General features: G+C 38.7%; 2 protein-coding genes across 3 annotated transcripts in view; one reads left to right on the top strand and one right to left on the bottom strand.

The window, feature by feature from the left end:
* Positions 1–18,200, bottom strand: part of LOC6611541 (rap1 GTPase-activating protein 1) — a 77,507-nt gene extending 59,307 nt beyond the window's left edge. The window contains exons 1-2 of one of the 2 annotated variants that reach the window (XM_032722739.1): positions 18,080–18,200; positions 17,489–17,826 (exon numbers count right to left, since the gene is read on the bottom strand). In XM_032722739.1, coding sequence (XP_032578630.1) covers positions 17,489–17,811 — 323 coding nt within the window. In that variant the 5' untranslated portion in view covers positions 17,812–17,826; positions 18,080–18,200. Of the gene's footprint in view, positions 1–8,051; positions 8,458–15,614; positions 15,936–17,488; positions 17,827–18,079 lie in introns of those variants that run through there. The other variant, XM_032722778.1, reaches the window with a different exon arrangement.
* A 2,967-nt stretch (positions 18,201–21,167) lies between these two features.
* On the top strand, positions 21,168–22,539 carry LOC6611545 (serine protease inhibitor 42Dd). Its single transcript, XM_032722885.1, has 4 exons — positions 21,168–21,185; positions 21,243–22,084; positions 22,135–22,273; positions 22,333–22,539. Exons 1-4 carry the CDS (start codon positions 21,173–21,175, stop codon positions 22,473–22,475), a joined length of 1,137 nt encoding a protein of 378 aa, XP_032578776.1. The 5' UTR covers positions 21,168–21,172; the 3' UTR covers positions 22,476–22,539.
* The last annotated feature ends 3,892 nt before the right edge of the window (positions 22,540–26,431 follow it).

The following is a 26,431-nucleotide window of genomic DNA, read 5'->3' on the forward strand; positions in this document are numbered from 1 at the left end:
TTGTTGTCATTGCACAACTCTAAGCACACATTTCTCTCGTCAGCACAATGGTGCTGGAGTAGTGATGGGGGTACGACAGGCCCCAATTAGGCGGAGACCCCAAGAGAGTTTTTGATGCCATGACAGATAGTTTAATGGCATCTGTTCAAAGATCGAATCGAATTCAAAAATGCAGGAAAATATGGAAAGAAGAAAGAACCAAAGCCCCTGGGGCAAACAAAACTTCAGGTCGATAATCGCACAGATGCAGCATACGAAATATGTGAAAACAGGGCGTGGCCACGCCCACCCATTCCAAGGGCAATTGAATTGCTGATGAGCTTTCGGCGCCTCCTGCGACTCGTTTGAATTTTAAATGCAACCGCAGGCGATACAATAATAGCATACGAAATGATGCGCCGATCTCCCAAATGAGGCTCCATCTCCATAGTATCCCTATCTTCCCTTTTTTTTTTTTATTTAACCCCATACCAAATCTTCACACTTCCTCTTTGGTAATCTAAAAAGCTCCCTCGGCACTCGTTCAATTTGAATTTTCAATATCTTCATGTATTTATTTATATATATTTAGATTGACGTCATCTGTAATGCGCATACGATTTACTTGTTGCTTTCAACAATCAGAGGACACGCCCAATCCGCCTTGCCGCCCATCTGACCACATTGGAAAATCCAGACCTGACTAAAATGCAATACAGTCGTAATTATAGAAATGGAACTCCTCATGTCGCCTTATATCAGTTTCATATTATGATATTAAGTAATAGTTCTAAGTAAAATAACTTTACAGCTAAAATACCTGGAATAGTCGTTGTCTAAAAGAAGAATTACAACAGATACAACAGTGAAATTCCACTTAAAGAATTTTGACTGTAGCTCTAGTGGAATGCTTCTAGATTGGAAACGAGAAGAAGGTGGAGCAAAATGGTCGTTTTACGTGGAACAAAAATAAAAATTGAAATTATGGTAAAACAGCTTTGAAACGCGCGACTTTTTGGTGTTTGACGGCGACTTTTATGGCCGACAAATGAATGCAGCAATACAAAAATTGCCCCAGACGAAAATTGAAAGAGACAGCAACAGACACGTAATTAGCCAACAACTTGAGTATATAGGGAGCTGCGGGGGGAGGGAAGGGGGGCACCGACTGTACCCCATCAAGCCTTAATCGAAAGTGAATTTGAAAGCCCATTTATATTTCGTTTAATTGCGGCCAAATCGAATTCAGAATTACTTTTCGATTTTAATTGCGTGTTAATTAGTCTCTCCAATTAACTCAAGAGCTGCCCAAATTTAACTTCACTTGGAGCAGGTGCTTTTAATTGTGCCCACAAAAAGAATCTTGATCTTGAGCTGATTTCTCGCATTTTACTTGTCTTAGATTCGAAAACGAAAGTTGAGTTTTTCAATGGGCGGCGGTTGCATGTGGCACGCCAAGAAATATAGCGGTACACTTTTGCCATCTTTTTTCGTGGAGCTTCTTTACTCGATAATAAAAAAAAGGTGTAAATTGGGCCTTATCACGAATTGGTAATTTGGCAGGTTACAAAACGATTTGCATTGAATCGATAAGTAAAGATACTTTATGCATTAGTGTTTCGAAATGTATTAAAAAAAAGCTTTTTCCCCAGCTTATGCATACTACCAAATGAAAGTTATGTTTGCGATTCGTCACTTAATTAATGAAATACTTTTCCAATCTTTAATTATTAAATTCATATGCTTGTCGTAGTGAAACTTTACTAATCTCAAGTATCTTTTTCTTGAATTCAATCATCAGCAATGATGTTATTATCTCAGATATCTTTGATAAATTATGATCGTACCGTTCGGTGGTTACGTGTGCATATCAGCGATTGATCAACTTTGATAAACAACAGCAAAGCATCTTCTTTCTTCGCCATCCAATAAATTGCATAATTTTCCATTGATGCGATGCGATGCGGTGTGAAGTGTTGTGATGCGATGCGATGACCTTCATCTTGCCCACCTGCCACCCCGTTTGACGCCCCTCTTCTCAGCCCACCTCTACACTACAATGAACTTGGCCGTCGATGACTTTCTTTTGTACGATTCCTCTTATTTAATTCCTGAACTAATGCTCGCTAATCAATTTAACTGTCGCTCATTTGCCAGCCACACACATGGAGCATAAAGCAAACCGGTTGCCCGTTCCTAAATGGCTGACCGCAAGTGTCTTGTCCACGGTAGCCGGAGCTTGAGCATCTGTTTCTTGGAGGTAGTAGCTCAATCAAATGTGAGCCAACTATTCTTGGTCCGCTGACAAGTGGCTACAAAAGCATGCCAAAAACGCTCCAAGTGGCGTCGGTGGCGGCTTTTTTCTGACCCACTGACTGAGATATGTAAACATTGCCTATCGCTACAAGTATCTGCAAAAAAATATATTGCTAAAGTTTCTTACTTCTTGTTGCCAAATGTAATTAACTTGTCCGGAAAATACAATTATTCTGTTTCAAGTATCTTTTTAAGCCAACGATATGCTTTACGAATAGTTAAGTTCTATACGCAGCTGTTGGCCCATAAACTCATTTCGAATGGAGAAATTGAAGGAATATATAAATACGGACAAAAATAACTCCCAAAATATTTATAAAAATATAAATTATGTTAACAAAAACATGCATTATCTATTTTATTAAAAAAAAATAAATGGTAAATACAAAATTTAATATTTCAGTTATTAGCCTCTCTTTCAAAACTCTTTGCAGAAAATTGATAGCATTCTAGGATAATAAAAAAGTTGTTTCAACTTTGCCCAAAAACTTTTCCATTATTCACTCTACGCAACAACGAAAATAACAACAAGCCACACAGTTCAATGACAATTCCCACTTGAATTTTTGGAACTCGTCAAAGTTTTCGTTGTCGTTTATTTTTTTTCTTTTCTGGGACGCTTCACCCATTTATGAAAATTGTATGTCACATCAATTTGATATTTGCATCCATCAACAAGAATGTTTAGCTGTGCCCGCAAGACGCCGCAAAATGTAAAAGTTTGTGCAAGTGATTTTAACTTTTATAACTTTGTCATTTCTCCCCCTTTGCCACTTGTGTCTCCGTTTACAATTTCCAATTAATAATTCATAAAGATTTCAGCTTCTTCTGTGTTGTTTCAGGCCCGTGCAACCTCCAAGTCGATCCCCTTCTCGTGGAATTGCCAGCACTTGTTGTTCAGAGTGTTTTTCTTGGCAATTTGTCTGCGAGCTTCATGGAAAAAGGTCCATAAAATCGGGAAAGAGATAGCCCAGCGAGTGGAAATTTGTTTATGCTGCATGGTAATTGGGTTAGCAGTGAAGGAGCCACGCTGATGACGTTGACTTGCATCCGTCAGATGCAGCGGCGCATCCATAAGATACAAAATTCACCAAGTAAATTGCCTCTGGCAAAAGAGTTTTTTTTTTCGCTGTCAGCTCTTTCACTTCATTAGGAGAAATTGGATGAGCTGCAGATTTGGCTGATTTCTCACACATTTTTTATGCTTGCTCTTTTACGAGACACCATTTGATTTATTCACATGATTACGTTTTTAATGGCCATGAATATTTTTGGTTTAAATGGGATTTGAGTGCAGATTTTCTAGACTGCAAAGAATTTCTTGCAAATAGAGAGATATGGCATAAGTTTAAAATAAGAGAAAGGCGGAAACCCGTTTAATTAGTTTGAAGTCCCCGATTTTATTTAATTACCAAGACATTATGTAAAGAACGAAAATTTTGCTAGCTTTGAGAAGCAAATTCTAGAACTTATGTTTGAGTATTCATTCAAACTCTTCTAAGAATGTCACACCTCTGGATTAAATTCCAGGAGTATTGAATTTATTTAAGGTTAAATCATATGCTAATTAATATTCAGCACTTCCCAGCCCATTTTCCATTTGGATAATATCCCAAAATGCTGTTCCACGGTAGCAAAATGGCACAGATGCTTAGATAAATCTTCAAATACCGAGTTTTGTTGCTGCTCCACAAACCCAGCGAACTTAACCATAAAAACCTCATGCATAAGTCATAAGAAAGACAGTTTCAGACAAAGACAGAAGCGATTTCTGTTTGATTTTATGTACTCGTTTCTTTTTGCATAACAAACAAAGGTGACTTTTGTATGAGAGTAAAAATGGTAAATAGAAAACAAAAGTTACATCAGTTTGTCTGGGGTTTGTGGGCATAAATTAGCGTCAAACTGCAAAGTAAGAGGGAGACGGGGCAAGTAGGTGTGAATGAGGAGGACATACATATCTCACCTCTTTTAGCAGAACCGAAATGGAACGTTGCCCAGAAGTTTTGCCCAATTAGTGGAGGCATCAAAGCAAACACCCAGACGAAGTCAGTCAGTCAGGTTCACCGGCACGGAAAATCACCACAGGCCTATGCTCCGGTCCCTATTTCCTTTCCAACACTGCAATAAATAGGCACCGAGAGCGCATCCTAAAAACTCAAACTTGAAAGCGAACTACACAAGCCAAAACAGTTTGTAAACAGTTTCAAACTTGAAAGCGAACTACACAAGCCAAAACAGTTTTAATACAAGTATATCATTGATTCAGACAGCAAAGTGAATATTTTTCTTTCAACGTTTTTTGGAAAAAATAAAAAAAAATATTGGCACACAATTGTTTTCGGTGCACTGCTCCCTCAGGTTGTTCCTTCGTTTCGCCCCCTTCTTGTTTCTTTTTTATTGATTTTCCTTGGGGCGTTTGCTGCCTTGACATTAATTTAATTGTTGTCAGCATCTTTTGAACTCTCCTCCCACTCATGTGTCAGCTGTCAGAGCGTGGTAATAAATTAAAAAATTTAAAGCGATTATGGGCCTGTACAATCCAAAGCCCCAATTGATCTCTGCCGATCAAACTAGTTTCCTGCTCGAACTTAACTGAAAGGGTATGAAATCACAATTGAATCGGCAATCGTGAACTTGGCATTGCCGAATACCACTTGGCCCAATGACAAGTTTCTTTTTTTCATCCGTTATACGTTTCCTAAGGGGTTTTTTGGTCTTCGCGCTTGGCTTTTTTATCAAGATTCAGAATACTTGGCCATTTTTTCTCCGGTCAATTGTGTCTTTTTGGGTGAAAATCACGTATGTCGAGGGCCTCGTGTTCTGGAATAACGAAGTTGAGTCCGAAGTAAAATCGGGGTAGGCCTCAAGTGAAGTAAAATGAAGTCGCGAAAAAGTCACGTGCAAGTCCTTCGCGTTTGTTGTCCTTTTTCCTACAACTCTACCCTGCCTTATGGTGATGGATGTCACTGCAAGTCCTTCAGTTCGGTGACCTAATTTACAGTGTCAGTTTGAGGGAAAGATAAAGACTTGGACACAAAAAAGAGTTTTTTTTTTTATAAATATACATTTTTGTAACATTTTTGATTTAACATTAGTTAAATCTATGGCATGCACTTGCCAATATTCCCAGACACCATTGTTAGATATTTCCTAGCTCAAAAACACCCACAAAAATATCAAAAACATTGGGCGTAGAGCTAGACAAGGACAGATAACATCTCGTGCTACGATATTAAAGCTGCTGACATGCAAAATTATCTTTCCAAATTAAAGACAAACACTACGAACGAAGACAAGGAAAAAAAAAGACACACAGAAATATAAAACCAAATAAATGTTGAAAAAATTGGAAAGTGATAAATGGTTTGGCCCGGTCAGCTGGCCACATAATTGTTGTTGTCATGTTTGTTGCTTTTGTTCAGCTATTTGGCGCAATCTTTGCATATAAATTAGCCAGAAAATGCCTTTTCAAATGGCCGAAGAGAACTCGAATCCAAAGAAACCGAATGGAACAGAACCCGAAACAGAAATCCAATTTCGTCTCGCATTTGACTGACAGGCAGTCGGCCAAGTTGATTTTTAACTGGGCTAACTGCGTTGGCCCCCTTTTCGCAGGCAGAAGAATAAGCCTTTCGGGGTCAACTAGCTGTAGCTCCCCAACGAAATGGAGATGAACACGAAGTTGCAGATGAGGATGGAAATGGAAATGGTGGCATAATGGGAGCAGCGGCAGAAGACACGAGTCTCAGACAACTCCGAGATAAATCAAAAATTGTTGGAAAGCCAAAGGGGCTGGGGTGTTACGAAAAATACCGACTAATGTTAGGCATAAATAATGCAGCAAGGGACAAAGAAGCAACCAAGGCAAGCCCATAAGCCCCAAGTATTTAAGTCAAAAATAGCCAAAAGTCAAAGGCATTGCACACGAAAAAAAAGTATCATTAGCTCTGAATTGATTTTTAATTAATATATTAAGATCAATTTTAGGGAGACATTATAAAGAGTGCAAAAGTCGGTTATGTACTTTAATATAACAAAAAAAAACTAAAACGTGACAACTATTCCATTAGTTTTCTTATAAAATAGTTGAATTTTGTTCTCTGTATTTAAGACAAAGTTAAGTTCGCCGAAGGGGAGAAACAAGAAGGATTGTTGGGGTAATGAAGGGCGCCAACGGAAGTGTTTATGTTTTGAATATTATGTTTTTAACATAGAAAATCCCAAAGTAAAAAGAGGAGCATAGAAAGAAAATTGTCTTGTGTGGGTGGTGGTGGAGGGTGTGGAAAACAAAAGATATGAAAATCCCCTTTGATTGTCAAGTTCAGGAGACAAGAGAAATGAAAATGAAAATTGTTTCTGTTTTGGCTTTCAGTTTTTTTTTTTTTTGTTTCTTCTCTCACTCCATTCACCACCGACAATGTGACAATGCAGCTTGTGGATATAATAATTATTAACAAAACTGTGCCCACGGCCACGCCCCCAGGCAGGGACCCCAGTCCATTGTTTGCCAAGATTTTCCCCACCATTGCCTTGATGTGTCGCTCTCACAGCCATAAAGCCATAACCATCCGCAAGGTATCAATTATCAGACTCTAATGCGAAAATAACAAACCGCAAAGGAATGGCCAAGAAATTTTAAGTTAAAGGAAAGGGAAACGGGGGGAAAACTGGGTGGCATCTAAGCTGAATACCTCGTAAGAGAGCTGACCAACAATGGAGCTCAGAAAATAGAAACACAACCGCCAGCGTAAAATGAAATGCAGTGGGTGGAGGAAGTTGTCAAATTTATAAGAAGAAAAACCTAATGAAATGAAGAGTGGGTGGAGGGAGATAGAAAGTAGTAGAACCAGAACTTGTGCAACCAAGTTTTCCATAATTTCAACAGTATATTGTCAATCAAAGCTCTCGAAACATATACTATATTTGTTCAAACTTATCGAACCAAAATGTGGTTTTGATGGACACGTTGATGCCATTGAAAAGTTAAGTTGTCGATAAGACAGAAAGTGTCTTATGACACTGATACTGAACTTGTCAATTGTCCAAAAGTGTCACACTTCAAGACTGCAATATAAAGTTGTATTTCTACATATTGAATACTGAATATTGTTGCCATGCAAACTTGAGAATGAATCGCATAAGTTTTATTAATGATAAATGAATACTTTAAAATACTTAATTTCTCCATCCAATTTACACCCAATTCATGCCTGGCAAACGCATTAACCATTTTCCATTTAGCCACACCTCAACGCAAAACCCCCAACTCATCAAGGCAAACGTAAAGAAAATAACTGCATTTGCGGTGAAATTTGTTAACTGGCCAACAAAAGTTGGCAATGAGAAGGGAAAACTGGAAAACCGCTGGACGATGCACCCATTATGACAACGTCAGTCAACCGCAGCGACCAAAGGAATGTGACAACAGGAAAATGGCATACAAAAAGAGAGTAGTGCTCTTGCTTTGGGTGAAAATAACCCAAAGGGAGCCCTCATCAAAAACGCATCTATCATTCGACAGATTGCACAAAAGCTACAAAGATACTGATTGTGGATCCAGTCTGCTCAATTAGGCGAAAACCAGGAAACTGAGAATTGTTGCGAAGTGGAATATGTGGAATATGAAAATTTATAATTCAAATTGAATGTATTCTTCCTTCATGTCATTCTTCATTTTCCATTATAATTTCCGTACAATTGATATCAGTGAATAGTTTTTTATAAAGGGAGTTTTTTGAGATTTGTTTACGTACCCAGCTGGTGATGATCCCTGGCTGGCGCTCTTGCCACCGCCCGTGTGAATGTGCCGCTGGGGGGGCGTGGGCTGGTGGTGAGGCGACGAGGTGGCCGAGACGGTGGGCGTGCCCCCGTTGGAGGAGGAGCTGCCACCACCCACTTGCCCCTGACCCGCCAATTTGCGCTTTGGTGATAGCTCCTGGGCATTCTCGCAGACATTTTCCGTGTTGACGACCTGCTCCAGCATATGTATCTTCAGCATGATTGATGGATTTGATTGACTGACGTTGTTTTGATTTTGGTTTCGTATTTTTGGTTTTGAAGTATTTTTGGTTTTGTTAGTTTTTGTTTGCTTTTGGTTTTTTCCTTTAAATGGATTCAGTTTTTCACATGGGTTCACTTCACTCTTTTCATTTTGCTGCTCTGCACAGGGGGGAAAATAAAAATGAAGTTAAAATTATAGCACAACACTCTTCAGCATGTGTTTTTCCTTCCTTTCATTCTTCTTTCTCTTGCTCACTCGGTTTTTATCTCTTCCCGATTAATTAAAGTTCAGGTTGCGGTCACTTGAGTCGAATTTTCCTTACGCATGTTTTACAACCGTTGTGAAACCGAATTTTATGTGGCCAGCAATAAAAGAATGGAAATTTAATAAGTTTATGCTGCCCGACGTGATGGTCGTAAAACGCGGTAAGAAAAAATCTTGTCTTCAAAAACAAAGAAAATCACTCAAAGGTAAGTGAATGTGGATTCTGGGTGAGGCTTAAGTGCACATTATTAAAAAGTAATGCCGGGGCTGAAAACTCCCTGCCCAGCCGAGCGAGGAAAAGCGCGTGAAAATGCGTGCAAAACAGAGAGGAGACAACAAACAACACGCATTTGTTTTGCACGAAAGGAAAAACCCCGAGGCATAACCACTTGCCAGGGCAGTCACTTAGGCCCCATGTCCCCACCTTCTGGGAACCCGCAGTAAGCCCTCATAAAGCGGCAAGAAAACTTCGGCTTGAACCTGCCCCACTGAAAATTGGCTTAGGTCTAAAACAAGCCAAGGAAAATCTGAAAATTTCTTGAATGGTTGAGTCGGAAAAACTCCCCCCCAAAAAGGTAATGCGATGGCGCACGTGTCCAAGTGCCGCCCACCACAAAAACCGGGCGAGATGATTTATGATTTACGGCATTGACTGAAGGCATCTGGCCTTCAGAAGTCCATGGAGTTACTCCTGCAATTCCCGGATTTTCCTACCCAAGGCCAGGCACCTCGCTTAAGTGGTAATGTGCGTACATAACGAGAGTTGTGAATGGTATTATGGCAAATTTTTGGGCTGGGGTGGTGATAAGAGGGTTAGTCAAAGGTAGACAAGCTAGAATTTGATGAAAGTGAGCGTGTTACGACCAAGAGGAGATGAGATGCACTTGCTTTAAGCCACTTATGGCTTGCTTAACTGTTCGGAGAAATTTAAGGGGGCAGGAGCGCTTAACTTTTACTATACTAAAAGCCAAACTTTAGCCACCATGCAATGGAATTCAGATGGATTTATTTTAGAAAATAAATTAACTGTGTTATTAAAGCATAATTCAAAATTAAATTTAATCATTTCAAACCTAAAGTTAAACTCTGCTTTGTGAATGCGCCTAATTGCTTGTGTACATAAATGCCTAATCTTAAGCTCCACTTAATTGATTGGATTTATCGTGCACGCTTCCAAGCAAAATCTGGCAAATATTACCCAACTGCTGATATGATTACTTCACTTTTGGCCAAATGCGCCTCCATTGCCGTTGACCTAAATTGGCAAATCTCTGAATCTTCTCGGCAACATTTGGCAAATCTCTTGCCCAGATTGAGATACCTCGCAAGCTCTGTAATGCAATTACCCAGTGTAAAATAAAACATATATATATATATATATATATATATATATATATATATAATTCGTTTCGACTCAAATCGCATTAAGAGCAATCAAAATTTTTGCGCCCATCTCTTTCGGCCTCAACACGCAACTTCCGTTGTTGCAAATTCGTCATTTCCGCAAAAAAAGCAACAGGCACTCAGGTGAGAATGATAAAAAAAAAATAACAATAATGGCTAAAAAACATCATAATGAACTCAACTCGAAATGAAATTGAATTACGTAGCGTAGAAAACAATTTGCAAGCGCAAGTGCTAAATAATTCTTTGGGGCACCGTCGGCTGCATTATAAAAAACGCATATAGAATAATTTATTTAAATCAGGCTCAGCAACCGCCCCCAAGTCGGCGACGACAACCTTTTATGGTGTCATGCCAAAGTAAAAAGAGAAAAAAATCTATAAAAATTTTATATTCATTCATTTGTTGTTGCGCTTGTTGGCTGTGGACAAATTAATGTCAACCGAATAGAGGGGATCGCAGGGGGCAAAATCTGGCGAATCGTGTGGGCTGCTGGGCTAATAGTTGATTCCAGTCTCTCAAAACCACCCAGTGGGTGGCCTTTATCATGGATGAAAATATGGGATGAATGACGAGAATGCGGAGGAATAGAAGGCAAGTGTGTCACCCAAACAATAATTTTTTTATTGTTGCTCATTCAATTTGGCATTTTTATTGATGTGTTGTGATCCGAGTTGCAAATGAAATTGTGCGGATTTCTTCTCGATATTTTTATTTTTGTTTTTCTCTGTCTTACTGTGCGATTGGGTTAATGAAACCAAAACTCCCATTCTCAAAGTTTCTGTTGTTTACACAGTCTCTTTGAAGACGATATGTGGTTGAATAGAACAAAGTTATGTGAAGTCTATCGGAAAAGTTGCGCACAATTGAACTGTATAATTCGATTAGAATATTGTAAATATTATTGAAGTATCTTTTGGGATCGGTCGATTTATTACGCATTTATATCCTTACATTTAACCAAAGTCTACTTTCTTACTTTTATTTTCATTATCATGTTATCGCAAAACAATCAAACCGTGATAAGTGTGTCAAGTGCTCGACAAGCACAACTTTCGACAGCCCCATTTTTAATTTTCCCCAACAAATAATTGCGTCAACGTTTCGCAATCAGATTTCAGTTAGTACTTTATGGTTATAACTTTGTGTCGATACGTCATAAACAAAGTGTTTGAGTTGCCATTGAGTCACCAAGTGGTATATTGTTCTAGTCTTATCGGAAATAAAAAGGCGGCTTCTTATCAATCTCCAAGAGAATGATATTCCAAGCGGGAAATTTTTGGAATATTTTAAGCCGCTGAATACACTCCTACAACATTCGGTTCCACCCATTTTCCTACACCACACTTTTGCAAGTTCAAAGTTTGGTTTCCTTCCGTGTGTACATTTCCCCATTTTCCTGTTAAGTGGGAGAATTTAGGACTGAAAAATTGGTTGCTTGTTACACGTGTTTAAATATTTATGCCTTGACAAATTCTGTAAACAAATTTGTCTTATGCTCTCCGGCTTGGTTTCATATTGGGTCTTGTGTTATTTTTCTCGTAGCCTGGCTAACAAACATAAACAGCTGTTGGCAGACCGAGTTGCTCCGGTTTTCTATTTTTTTTTTTATTTTTGTGGGGCAACCACTTCTGTGAGAGCAATTCTAGTTGATTGTGACTTCTGTTCTGTTTTTGTTTCTGGTTTGGTATCGGTTTGTGTCGGCTGTATGCCATAGGTATCTTATCTTATCGGCTGCCAATTTGGCTGAATAATCAGCTTTTGGATGGGCGCAACCTTGACTACACCCACCAAAACCTCCTTTCCAAATTCAACGGGGGAGTTACTTTATGTCGAACACGGAAAATGGTAGATATTTGTGCTTGTAAGTGAACTCTAATGGGAAACTGATGTAGCAGCTTAGGAGTTTGAGATACTGAAACTAGTTGAAGGTACACCGTTTACACATGGTTTAATTTTTTTGACATTTCGGGCGTACGATAAAAGTTTTAATGCTTTTAAGGAAGGTACTAATATAACTTGTGGACTCAGTGGCTATGAAACACAATGCACAATTCCCGTTCTTAAAGAATTTCTATTAAGCCGTAATCCAAACAAAGTTTAAAGTTTAATATCATTTGACCTTTTGCCATTATTTATATCTCGGTACAGGAATATTTTTTGAGACCAAAGAATACCTTCAAAACACCTTGTTGCCATAATGTTTGCATTTACCACCCCATAACCCTTGAATCCCGAAAAAAAACAAAAACTTCAAAGCCTAATTTTTGAGAACGACCTTGACTTGTAATAGTAATAACGAAATTATTGAAAAAATATAAGTTGCATCATGTTTTCGTTAGAAACTCGACCACTAAACTGTATATTTTATTATTTTTGGCCCAGGTGCGAACATGTGTAAACAAAGGAGGAAAATATAGAAAAATCGTGGCAAAGGCAATTAAAGTGAGCACTAAACGCAGAGGCAGACACTCCCCGCCGACCGGCCGACTTTTCCATTTCCAATTCGGATGCGAGCCATTTGGCACTGGGCCATGTCATGGGAGAAGCGGCGGCACACGCCCCATAAATTAAATTCGCGTGTGTTTTTCCACGAATAAACGCAAAAGGAGGTGAGGGGGGATCTGCGGCAGTTGAGATAAGCAAGGGGCGAACACACAACGCATTGGCAAAACGGTAAATTTTGCAGCAGCCTACAAAGGCTAAGTAAGACGATCGAAAATAGACGACTTTAAGTTACCCACTAATTTGCTTTTATTAGAAATATGTTTTAACTTTAAAGAATGTATACTCGATCCTAAAACATTTAGATCTAACCTAAAGAAATAAGTTTCGCAACTTTAATAAGCTGAAATTTAAGGAGCACAGAATGCACACTGTATCCAAAGTCCCAACATACCCTCGCCTTTTTGAGTACTGGTCATGAAAGGGAATCCAAAATCAATGCAGGCGAATGACACGGCGAGGCTTATCCACCTCTTTCGCCTACCCCCTGACGCCATCTCTTTCTGAGCCAAGCTTTTGTGCTGGCTGCACTTCAACTTGAACTCTCGAGTGGCGGCGAGAAAGGGAGGCGGCGAAAAGTGAGAGGGATGACAAGACAATTGATGGGCCAGACAGACGCAGAACGATGAATGGAAAGCCGGAGAATCCGAGAAGCTGAGGTGTAGAGTCCAAGAAACCGAGAAGCGGAGGAGACGAAGGCGGCGGGAAATCAGAAGCAGATAGCAAGAGATGTGGCCAAAAAGCAGCTGTTTTCTTGGGATTGTTTTTCACAGATTTCTGTTATTGTCCGTATCTTCACACCGAGCGACAAGGCCAATTTGCTTCTCGAGTTCATTTACATTCCGCATCGCTGAGGTTTACTGCACATCCCAAAGAGATTCAATGGGGCGGCTCTTCAGCGGACTCCCCCGCCCCAAAACCAAAAAAAAAATAACGATATCTGTCAAAAGGCAAACATCCGATTCGGGCAGCGAGAATCTCTTCACGAATGGCATGAATATTTGATGAGCTGTCGTTTACCTTTTTCGCCTTCGGAACGAACTGCAACAAATATTCGGAGCCCCAAAAATGCAACAGGCAAAAGAAAACAAAGGAAAAGAGCAGGGTATCCAGGTGAGCTCGGAATGGGAGCAGATTGCCAAAAGCGGGAGATGCAATGGGGGACTATTTATTCTACGAACCATGGATGCTCTTAAAGACCTCAACTTTCATATGTTTGAGATCAAATACTTTAATCTTTCTTAAAATTTAAAAAATTCCCATATTATATATTATGAAATATATGAGGAAATTTTTATTTAATTGGAAATATGTTTATATATGATAGTTTTGAATAAGTTTTTTTTATTTATTTACATTATCAAAATTAAATCAGAGTGCAAACATTAACAAACTTTTCCATATCAAAGTCCGGCCACCTGGTGTCTATAAAAAATATGATTTTTATGATGGAGCGACTCACACAGCTCGAGTTACCCCGTTTTCTCGAAAGAGCAACTGAAATTCCAGAAAACTGCAGCTGGCAAAGCAGTGAAAACAGCAAACAACCAAAACAGCAGTCGCAAAACTCGCACACACATGCCAATAAATATTTTTGCAAGCTGCAGCAGCAGCGAGACAAAAATCGAGAAAAAATTGAACGAAAATGAAAAGTCAACAGCAGAAAACACGGCAACACAAACTGAAATCATTTCAGGCCAAACCCGTTTCAAAAGCCAAAAAGAAATTCACGTGCTCTGCGAATTTACCATCATATGTACATTTTTTTTTTTACTTTTTGACCGCCGGCTATGCATATTAACAGGAAAACAACAACAACAGCAGTAGCAAAGAATGGGAGGAGTAGTAGAAGCAGAAGAAGATGCAACATTGTCATTTAACGGGACTGGCGAACAGGGTACAAAAAGAGGTGGAAAATGCGTGAATTTTAATTTGCATTTTTGCGAGTGAATGACGAGAAAAAACGCTTTTCCCGATGGAGTTGGGTTGGAAACTATTCCACTTTCATTTCATATAAAAACTCTAATAAATTTAAATATTAATTGAAGAATTAGGACCAGAATAAGTTGATACCACGTTGCAAAGATCTTTAATAAATTCAGAATTCCTTCATGTGAAGTAATATGCAATCCCGTTTTTTGTTTTAAATAAAAAAACCTGTTGGGGTTCATGATCTTCAAATGTTTTCACCCCCTTATAAAAAATCGGATTTCACATCACCATTTCCAATTGTTGAGGTAACTTATAACTGCAATCACCTCACACAACTTGCACATAAATCACAACAAATAAAGAAACACAATTTTAAACTGATCGCAGGAAGATAAAATGCTTATAAAAACCAAAAATACACGTAATAATCATGCGTGACGCATTTCAATCGAACTCCGAAAACACTGAAAACAAAACACAAGAAAAAACTCGGTAACCGCCAAAAACGAGATGAAGAAAGAGGGAGAGGAATGAGACAAAAACGGAACTTTTTTGTGGTTATTGCTCTTTATAAATATTTCTCATTTGTAGTTTCTTATCAGGGGTTTGACATTTGTCTGTGCTGATTATGTTATTCCGTCATTTCATGCACTTGTTATTGGATGGCATTTTCGTAATTGAATTGCACAAAATATTACGCACACAATATCACTTGTTTTCAACACTTTCTTCGCTTCTGCTTTTGGATTCTTTGCTCGTTAAATTTCAATTTCAGCCAACGATTTTTGTTTAAAAATTTCACTTTTAACTACGTGCGCTTATTTATGCAGCCGTATTTTTTTGGCAGACTTATTTTGATTTCTATTTGTCTTGCCCATTTGACACCTTTGCCACTTTCGCTTCTAATTTTTTTGATAAGGCCAACAAATGCGATTTCAATTTGTTGTTATTCAAGCACACACGTTCAATTAAAAGATCGTCAAACACTTTGTTTATTGTTTGCCTATTTATTGCTTTCGTTTTCTTTCTTTTGTTTAGGATTTTTAGGAAACCGCCTCAGCGGGATCAATTGCAAATTAATTGTTGAAGAAAGTTTGCGTGTTATGCTTCGCATGATTTTTTTTTGTTCACTTGTTTTAAGAATTCAAAACCACAAATCATCACTGTCTTAATTGGTTATATTAATTTTATAATTTGTTTGATTGATTACCTAGCACTTTCACATATTCGAGTATTCGTTTGTTATTGTTTGCTCTTCTTTTTTAACAATTTTCTTGTTTGTTTTGATTTTCCCTTTCGTGCTGCTCTCTTCACTGCTGCCGACTGGCAACTGATTTGCGTTCTACCGTTACTTTTCGAACAGCTAATGAAGAAGACGCAGCAGCGGCTGGACCGGAGACCCGAAATATATTACGATTCCTGTTCCGATTCCCGATATCAGGATTTCGCGACGCAGACGCGCGACAACGCTCACACACACGCCCGGTCGTCCTCGCACACGCACACACTCAGTCGGACATTCGCTGGCTCGCACGCCCACACGAGTTGGTTCACAAATCGACTCTGAGTCGCAAAGCAGAAAAGCTGCGGGTCTGGCCCCAAACGAACACGAATACGAGCGACGAACAACATCATTGCGCACGAAGCTCAGATTTCAGGTTCCACTGGTGAATGCGATCCACAAACTCCACAATGGGGGCCAAAATAGTAGTGGCTGTGGATCTGGTTATGGAGAGTTTATTTATGTACACATACTGTGAAGCTAAAATTATTTAATGCAGCGCAGAAAAATAAGAGTGGAATGATATATGGAAAAACATGGAAAAGATGTAATGCTGATGTTATGCATTAGTTTTATATCAATTTATATCTATTGCTGTGACCTTAACTGTACGTGCACTTTGCATTTTTGTTAAGGCGGGAGAGCGAGTTTGTTGTTGTTCTGCTCTCACTGCGTTTGTTGCCTTCATGGGGGCGAAATTCTTGTTTATTTACATTTATTTACATTCCAAATGCGCGCAGTTTAGGCAAACAGAAAGAGTTGGTACCAGGGAGAGGGGAGCTGCCCGCATTAGCCAAAGTAAACAGTTTGGAAAACAATGCAATTCAAAGAAGCCGGCAATGCAGTTGCCAGTTAATTATTTGCACAGTGTACCCCAAAAGTATGCAGAAGGCAATGATTTCCCTCCACCGAGAGATAACCAAAACAAACCGAATAACCGGAACCGGCGTGGGACACAAATACATAAGTAAACAGAGGCACGAGTCAAAAACAGTCGTGGTTCCCCCATTTCGAAGTGGAGTTATACCAGAACATGTTCGTTCATGATTCTTTGTCGAGAGAAATTTGGTTATTCCATTCATCTGGATTTTTGATGTCAACCCAAATAGGTATTACAGAATATGAAATCGAATGACTAGTTTATTTATAAAGACATGGTTTAGAGTATTGAAAAGGAGTAATTTAAAATATTATGTTCCAATTCTAACAATTTGTGGAAAAAGAAGCACTGTGGAACGCGTTGACTAACTTTCGACTTGTTTTTGTAATTGCAAACAATGCAGTCCTCCCACGAACTGTGTCCACAATCCACAAAATGACGTCGGCGTGTTGCACTTGCTCCCTCGTTTTTATCATCCACATACTTGTGGATGTTTTCGTTGGCGGCTGATAACGAACAGCTGATAACCACACGATAAACCGCAGCGAGGGGCGTTTCGAAAACCAGAAAACAGATAACCAACTGCTGCATGCCCCACATTTTTGGGGTTACACATCAAAGTGAACCGCAAGACAATGGATGCCACTTCTTTGGTAGTTTCTATGTAAACAGGTATGGAATGCATGCATATATTTGGTCATTCAACATTTATCTTGGTCTCCATGGAAGTGATTTACAAGAGAAAGAAATAAAATTGATTTGCTTACCTTGCAAATGCACAAGCAAATTTTAAATTCTTCACCACTTGGTGCTCTGATTCTAAAAGATTAACCTCATAAAAATATCTTGGCACTCATAAAAATGACTATTTTATTAATGAATAAATTTGAATATACTTGTTTTTATAATTGAGTGCACTTACCTTAGTGGTTCTGTCAGCATATCTAGATTCTCGCAGCTTTCCATCTCCAGTCGCTGGTATTGCAATTGCCTGGCACTCGAAGTGCTCGATCTGCCCCCTGATCCTCCCGAAATTGCAGCCGAGTTGGATGAATGGCGACGGTACTCGGCGAAACTCTCGCTTTTGCGGAGACCCGGAATTTTTCCGGAACTGTTGCGCCAGTACTTGATCATCCGGTGTAGTGGCTTGGGCGAACTGGTTGCCGAACTCGAGGCCAGCGATATTTCGCAGCCTCCCACTATAATCGGATGACCATGATCCACCAAGGTCCTGTAGGAACTCATTTTGATCGCTTAAATCTACGAAATTTTGAAAGAATACTCTTGATAATATGTACTAACAGCTAATATTTAGTTTTATTTATTCACCAACAACTTTTTATTGCTTTACTCTAATAATTGCCAGTAATTTTTTTATTATAATGAATTTATTAAGTTAATTGAAATATATACTTTTTTATTACTTTCCATATAGATTGCAGAATATATTATATTTTAAATGTATATTGTTTACTGTGAATTGGTACTCTTATCATTTCTATTCCGTGCTTACACTTAGTTTTCTTATATCCACTGATTACACATTGTGACTGTAGTTATTATTTTAATATATCTGTATATATATAAATTTTTTTTGCATAATTTAGAATTCGTTCGTTGCATAAATCGCGTTTCGTTGGGCTTTCGATATAATGTCACGTCGCGCCGCCTTCGATTCTCCGACTGACCGCAACAAAGAATCGGAGCAGAGCCCCAAGAACAGACTTTTTAGAACCGAGCTCCATTATCTGGAGCGTTCTCCCTCGCTTGTTTTTGCTCTCTCTCTCTTTCCATTTCCATTGTTTTTATAACTTCGCACGTTTTATTGCGAAGTGTTTTTTTTTTCTGAATTTACTTATATTTCTTGCAATTTCATTATTTTAAACATACCGGGTATTTCTGATCTTAATTGGGAATATATGTATTTAGAGCGATCATGCAATGGTGCGAAATGCTCTAGGATGTACTATAAATAATAAAAATTGTCACCTTTTTAGTGTTAATATGTTTTATTTGATAAGAATTCAAAAGCCTTAACTAAAAAAAATGTTTAGGTTTTTATGTTTAATTTAGAAACCACCAAAGAAATGAATATTGTTCATTTTATAAATTTACAAGGTATATTCCATTCTTAAGCGCCAGTTAAACGTTTTTACTACTTTTGCATTGTATTTCAGTTTTACGTTGCTAGCGATAAATGACCGACCTGGGATTCCGCTAAGTTAGCTCGTTTTCATTTTATTGCTGTTATTGTACATATAGAGACGTCTTTATTTATTTTTATTTACCATTTCCAGCTATCGCTTATCTCAGAGTTTTCAACACCGCCCCCTTTAACACGCCCCATGAATAGAAACCATTGTCTAGTTCAATGCTCCAATCAATCACCATTTAGACTTTGGTTAATTAATTAAACAATCCATCAATATTTTTTCTTATCAGAGTCTTACACCTTCGTTTGACATTTTCAGGTGCTGGGAAATTGATTTGCGCATAATAACCATAGATTTTACTCAGATTTTTCCCATTTCTATGACACAAAGTAGTGTGGGGACAACTGGAAGATATATGGTAAATGTCTCATCGATGCATCAATGAGTCAAGCTGGGTTTACGATTCTGCGGGTCACCACCAAGAACTTTAATGGCTCTCAAAAAGATGGTGATAAGGAAACAGACTTCAGGGCGTCGCAATATGCACAAAAAACGGACGGAGAATAAGTGCATTACAGTGGATGGGGGGATGAAGACAGTGGCGTCGAAAAGCGGTTCCACAACTGCTAAATGCCGCTGCAATCGAGTTATCAGGTAATCGAATATCCAGCAAATCAGATAAATGGAACATGCAAAACAAATTGCTCGATAAGAGAGCTGGAAATATGAAAATTATAAACAAGAAATCAAGTCGTTGTAGCTTCAAGATACTCTTTAAAAAAAAAACAAGCTAGCATGCATTCAAAAAAGAAAGTGGTATTTCTATTTTTTTCATGATACTTGTTATCAGTTTTTATGCGTTTTGATATATTTTAAATTTTTAAAGTTTAATTTTCCTTTAATCGCGATCTCCTAATTACAGAGTATCAAAACAGTTTTAAAGTGAAATCGAAAACCCAAATCGAAATCGAATTCGCAGTTGCTACTGTAACGGTTTCGGCCACGGGAAAGTCGAGTAAGATTTATCATGACATTTCCTTGATGACGATACTCAATCGCAACCTCCCCCCGACATCAACCACCCAGCACCACCCCCAACCCCCCTGACCACTCGAGCATCGTGTGTGCGTTGTCAAAATTACATTAAAGCGGAAATCGCATGCTCCGCTTCAGTGCCAATCGAAAGAAGACAGCAAACTGACCGCAGAGTAGAAAAAAACTCAAACTGCACTGCCCGCAGTCTCGGATAACTGCACTGGAAAAAAACTCTTGGTTTTTCTATGTGTTTTTAAGATTCTGCTCAAGTTAAAAATATTTTTGGAAAACTAAATAAATAGGTATAGATAGAATAGTATGTTCATATAAATATAAATATTTCTATACAATCGTTTAGCTTAGGATCAGGAATAAACTTAATATTTCTTTATTAAACTTTATATTTATTTATTAAAAATGTTTTTTTTTCTGTCTATAGGAAGGGGTAAAAAGGGGGCTGTGGGTGCCGGCACGCAACACCCGCGACACTCGACGACATAAATCAGGCTCAAAGAAAAACCTAGTGAAAGAGTTGGGGGCGACTGTAAGGCGAGACACTTGCATTTTGGTTCGTCGTTTTTTGAGGGGTTTGAGGCAAACATGTCCAAGCTGTCGCTTGTATGCCCCACTTTATCCCCCCAAATTCAGCACAAACATATGCAGCACCCCCTTCGACTCCGCCAATACGCGAAAATGTGCGTAACGTAACACAGGCAGCCGCGAAGCACGCAAACTTGGATCTACACGGAAAACAATTTATTCTATTTAAGTTTTGTCAAAAACTTTATTTCTTTATCCTTCAAAAACCAACGAACTTTATCCAAACGGGCCATAAAAGTGAATTACTGAATTGGAATCTTTAACGATAAAGATAGATATCTTTAAAGATTATGTGTCAGACTTCAGGATGATAAAAATGGCTTAATTGATTTTCCATTACGAACTTTTTTTTTAATAAACTTTAAAAATTAAAAAAATTATAATTGATTATTTTATCAGTGCACGTTTGAGCTGGATCTGACGTTAGAGTTGGAGAAGGAGTCTCGGACTGAGTTGAAGACTGAGACTAGCGAACATATTTCATTCCACGGACATGAGACACGAGACCGCGGCTTTAATTGACATGTGTTCATTAGAAGAACAAGAGGAATCGGGTTCATGAATTAAAACGCATAGAGTTCGGAAGTATGTATTGGGGCTAATGGGGAGCTGAAAATATGATCGATTTGAAGTCATTACAAAATTATAATTATATTTAAGCAGCTTAAAGTAATCATTGACTATGAAGCAGTCGAACTGTAGAATGCAGTGTTGTAAAGTACATAGACCATGAAAAATCGGCGTTCTTAATTAAATTGCCATCATGTCTATTTCCTTACGGTCTGCTAATATCCGTTCAGTCTGAAGCCGCTCTTAGAATGAAATACTTGTGTAAGCGGTCAACGAAGTCATACCTTATTCTGCAACAATTCAGTATAATTTCCTTAGATCTTATTTTGTTGGCCACATCCGTAGAGAGCGGATTTTGGGAGGACTTTTATCGCATTCTGTCATCGGAAAATGCAAAAAAGAACCTCATTTATTCGCCAATATCTGCTGAGATTATTATGAGCATGGTGTACATGGCAGCAGGTGGAAAAACGTTCGAAGAGCTTAAAAACGCTTGGAAATTTTCAGAGAACAAAACACTTGTGGCAAACAACTATCGCAGCCTTTTAAACGACCTTAAGCGCCGCGAAAAGGCTATTATCCTGCATCTGGCCATTCGGATATATGTGAACAAGAAATATTGCCTTGTACCGGAGTTTAATGAGGTGGCACGAAAGGCCTTCAAGGCCAAAGCCAAGTCGATCCGCCTAGACGATCCAGTCAGCGCGTCTGCGATAGTCAATAGCTGGATATTAAATCGAACGCGTGGCATCATCCGGAACATTGTATCACCTAAGGACTTAGATCCGGATACAAGTGCATTCCTGGTCAATGCAATCTACTTCAAGGGCCAGTGGCTGTACAAATTTCAGGCCGACCAAACTCATGTAGCCGACTTCCATGTATCAGCTAAAGAAATTATTCCGGTGAAGATGATGACTTTGTCTGCATCCCTACTGTCAGCAGATATCGATGACATTGATGCAAAGGTTATCGAGCTACCCTACTGGAACTCAACTCTTTCCATGCGCATCATTCTGCCCAACAGCGTCGATGGTCTAAGAAAACTGGAAGAGAAAGTTGGGTTTATCGACTATCATCTGGAAAAAAAATCCGTAAATGTTATGCTGCCTAAGTTTAAAATCGAATGTAGTGCACAACTAAAGGGGATTTTTGAAAATGTTAGTATATATATATATAGTTAGTTTACATTATTTATACCTTTCCTCAGTTAGGCATTCGAGATGTATTTAAGCCCTCAGCTGACTTGAATGGGCTAGTGGTAGAATCTGGTGCTAAGATCGAAAAAATTGTGCAGAAGGCCTTTCTGAAGATCGATGAAAAGGGCGGCGAAGCTTCTGCGGCAACAGGTTAGTAATAACAATTACCCCAAGATTCGTGGCATTTACGTAATTTATATATTTTGTAGGTGTTCTTACTCGCCGAAAGAAGTCCATTGACAATTTAAGACTGCCTCCAATGGAGTTCATTGTTGATCATCCTTTTTTCTACGTAATTCATGACAACAAAGTCATTTACTTTCAGGGTCACATCGTTCAACCACAGTGGTAATCAAATGCCAGCAAAATGCGACTAACTTTTTATAGGTCGAAAAAGAAAATATTAAAAACATGAAAAATTTACCAACACCTATTAAATTCTTTCCAAATCTTGTAAAGAAATATTATATTCAAAGGTTAATGTTAAATGAAAACTTGTGCAAAGTTAATGAATATTTAAGCGGAATATTTGAAGGCAGACAACAGTCACTTAATGCTTATGAAATTCAGGGACTATAGACATTTATCTAAACCCTGTGAAAAAGCTGCAATCGATATCAGTGTAAAGATTTCTCCTTTCCACCGATTGAACATTTTCTAGGTTTTCTAGTTTTCTCTTTTGGAGCCATGTGTGCCCGGTCAGCTGGGCTTAACCTTTTGCCTTATCCTCCATTCGATATAACTGCTAATTAGCCCTCGACGACAGCCAAGGGAATGACGTCCGAAGAGTCTGACCAACACAGCTGTTTGACCTTTTGGCCTTAGCAAAAAAGGCAAAGACAACGACGTCGATAAAAGTTATAGGCGCCCATAAATTAAAATGCAAATTAAAAGACGGCAGAACGGGATAGAAACATCTAAATGTACTGAGGAAAAAGAAATGTACTGCGTCGATGGTTTGAGAGGCAAGCTAATAATTATCACTGTCATTTTTTATCGCCTTAATTATGACCAATATTTGGGCAATAAAAAAATTCGCCAATTCAGCAGGTTGAAGACAAGTTGCCAAGCAGCGTCATCATTCTAAGCCAAGCCAACAAAGTTTTAATTAAAAAAATTGTTAACTCTGATACGGAAAGAAAAAGAAGCAAAATGCGAAAATATACATGAAAATTCCGCTGTTTTTTGCTGGACACGCGACAAATTAGACATTGGACATATCTGTCAGCTGGACTTTCAGTTCTCGTTTTCCGGCTCTTAATCCCTGCCAGAGTTTTCCCTTCCTGGATCTTGGTAAATCCAAAATCAGCTTAAATTTAATTTTTGCGCTTTCCTTTTTGGTTAGAAGGAATATAGCTGGATAAAGAAGGACACCGGAAGTGACGCCTGTAGCTGTTTCCTTTGGTTCCTCTGCGCTTAGAAGTGCCTGGGGCTATGAAAAGTTTGCTTATCAAACTCTTGGCTTCCCTTCTTGGGAATTTTATTGGGACAGGTTGGATTTCGGCAAACAAACAGGGTGCTCAATCAAGGGAATCTCAAAATTTTTAATATCTAAACTATCTTAACTGTGAAACTAAACTGAAGCGTTTTTCAAATTTAACCATTTTAGTTATTCTTAAATAATATATTTTTAAAAAATTTTGTTATGTTTATAAAATTAAATTAACTACTTTGTTTCCCTTAAGGTTTTTAGGTGTCCTGTACTCATACCATGAAATGCTGGAAAAGGTTGTCGATTATTCAAAGTTTGCGATAAACCAATAAAGCGAAAACGAAACTTTTCGGCCATCTAATTTATGAGTGGCGAGCACCGAAAGGGAAAGAGAACTTTAAGGACGGTTCGAGGCAGAAATTAGAGGAGTATCCATGCAGTTAACAAATTGCTTAGCTAAACGATTTGCTTACAAGTGCGCAACTAATTAAGAATATGGAAGACACAAGAGCTCGTGTACAAGGACACCCCCGCACACACACACGTGCCACAAGTGGCGGGGAAAGAAGAAGCAGCCGCAGGATTAATGAGCTGCCACATGAAGCACTTTCAACGCCAAATAGAGGAAGGCCAGACAAATGTGGCAACAACTTAATTTAAACATCGACAAATTAAGGAAATGCACTCGGCTTGGGTTGAAATAATTAACAAACTGTCGACGGTTCGGGGTTATCTACAAAGCAACAGCTGTGTTCAAAGGAAACGCATTTAAATTTACAAATAATAAAAAATTGTCAAACGCCTGCCCAACGCCTACGTGTTTTAGGGACCTTTTTGATATCCTTATCTCGGGATCGTCGCAAATGTTGCGTAACTAAGTGCGGTGCCTTCGGCGCACACTTTTCACCCCTCTTTGCCGATCTTTGCTTCTACCTGCCCTCAAGAGATTTCTAAACGTTACATCCAATGGATCGCCAGAAAAGATAATCCATTTGTGACTCTATCTTAACCTTAATTGAGTTGTCGGCCCAGAAAAAAACAAGAGCGTATTTTCAAACACTTCTTTTGACACTTTGGCTGAGCATTTGAATGAGATCCTGGGACATGTGGCGTCCTACCAGTTGAAGCGTGCCAGGAAGCGGAGGAAATTTAGTTGTGAGTGGAAGAAAAGTGCATTGCGAGGGAGTGACATAAAGGTATGAAAATGAGTGGGTTTTAGGGAACCGATTACCAGGAACTGAAGTTAATAGAAAAGAATTCGTGGGGGAACACTTAAGGGAGATCAAATAGGCTATAAGTCGTCTCCCTAAAAGTCTCATGCTTTTTTTCTTTCTTTCTGTGGCTACTGTATTGTAATTTCTATTTTCTGCGATTGCTTTTGAATTTTAAAGTTGAGAAACATTCAAGGCACGAGCAGAAATATTCCCATCGAAGGAATCGATTAGGTTTTGGAAAACCCGTGACCTTGGTAACTTTAGAAATGCGCCAGCTGTCAGTGCTACACTCATAGCTTGTTAAATTCAAAACTCATTGAAAATCAATATAGAAAAGTCAAGTAAAAACTGAAAATGCAGTCACTGAACACGAATGCCTTGACCATGAGGAGGGGGGAAACGAAATGCGAGTAGCCAAGGGGGCATCAATTACTTGCGCACAATTTGCACACGAAATTATGGCAATTAGCAGAGAGACACCTGCCAAATGGAAGCTCACCTGAATGGGTTGGGGCTGGCTAGTTCGTCATGAGTTCCGTTTTTTTATAGGAAACGAAGGGGGGATGCAACTGGGGCAGAGCCAAATAGTTGACCCAGTTTATAAAATAGCTGAAACTGGAGGAGGAAGTCAAGTTTCCTGGCCATTGTCACGTGCTGAACTCGTTTTTGAAGGGGATACAAAATGGGGTTAAAGTAAGGGATCCGAAAGACTAAAAACGTGAGAGAGGTTTAACTTTAATACTAGCAGCTTATTCTTAAACTTAACCTTTTTCTGTCCAACCAAGCCAGAGTTCGAAGTTTATGTATGTAATGTATCTGAATAAAATGAATACCAACCAAGTGGATCAGGGAAATATCTTTTCGTATTCTGATAAATGTCAAATGTGACTAATAAAATAAAACAAATTCACGTCGTTCTTCGCCAAAGTTTCGTCCTATTAATACTTCATCGAGAAAATTGTGTCACCAAAATTGTAATAGTCGCCAATTCCACCGCGTTCACTCCTCATTCAAACAACTTGTTTACAAGACAAAGTTGGGAAGGCGAACTGAATGTTCTCTCAAAGGAGAACAATTCAATTTTCCGTGGAAAAACCAGAGCACATAACTGTGAATGTCTTCGAGGAATGGAGTGCGTGGGTGGGAGACAGGGTGACCCAAATCCGCAGAAAACGGAAATGGAGAATATCAAATAAAAATGCAAAAATAAAACTAAAAGCAGCCATAAAAGTCTAGCTTGAACACTGGAAAAAGTTCGGCAATAAATAATCGAATATAAAACATAGACTAGAATTTTGTATTATTAATAAATATTAAGTTTATAAACTAAGCAAAATTTCAAATAGACTACCATATACAATAATTTAATAATAAATTTATTTCTGCTTTAAAGATCTTTCTTTGACTTCTTATTTTTGTAAGATTTTTCCATGTGGGCCAGCATCTGCAAGTGCTTCAAATCAGTTGAGCAAATAGAACCAGTTGTCTGAGGGGTCGGAAAATGGGGAAAATCTTGACGGCTTTTGGGTCATAGGGGGACAGGAGGCTGGACCCTGCCCGACTGTCTGCCCAGGATTCATAAATAAAACAAAGTGGCGCCAACGCGCGACGAAATGACGCGTCGCCAAAGTATCTGTAGCTGGTAGTTCCTTCTTGGGTTTT

The sequence above is a fragment of the Drosophila sechellia genome, chromosome 2L (genome assembly GCF_004382195.2).
Source record: "Drosophila sechellia strain sech25 chromosome 2L, ASM438219v1, whole genome shotgun sequence".
NCBI lineage: Eukaryota > Metazoa > Arthropoda > Insecta > Diptera > Drosophilidae > Drosophila > Drosophila sechellia.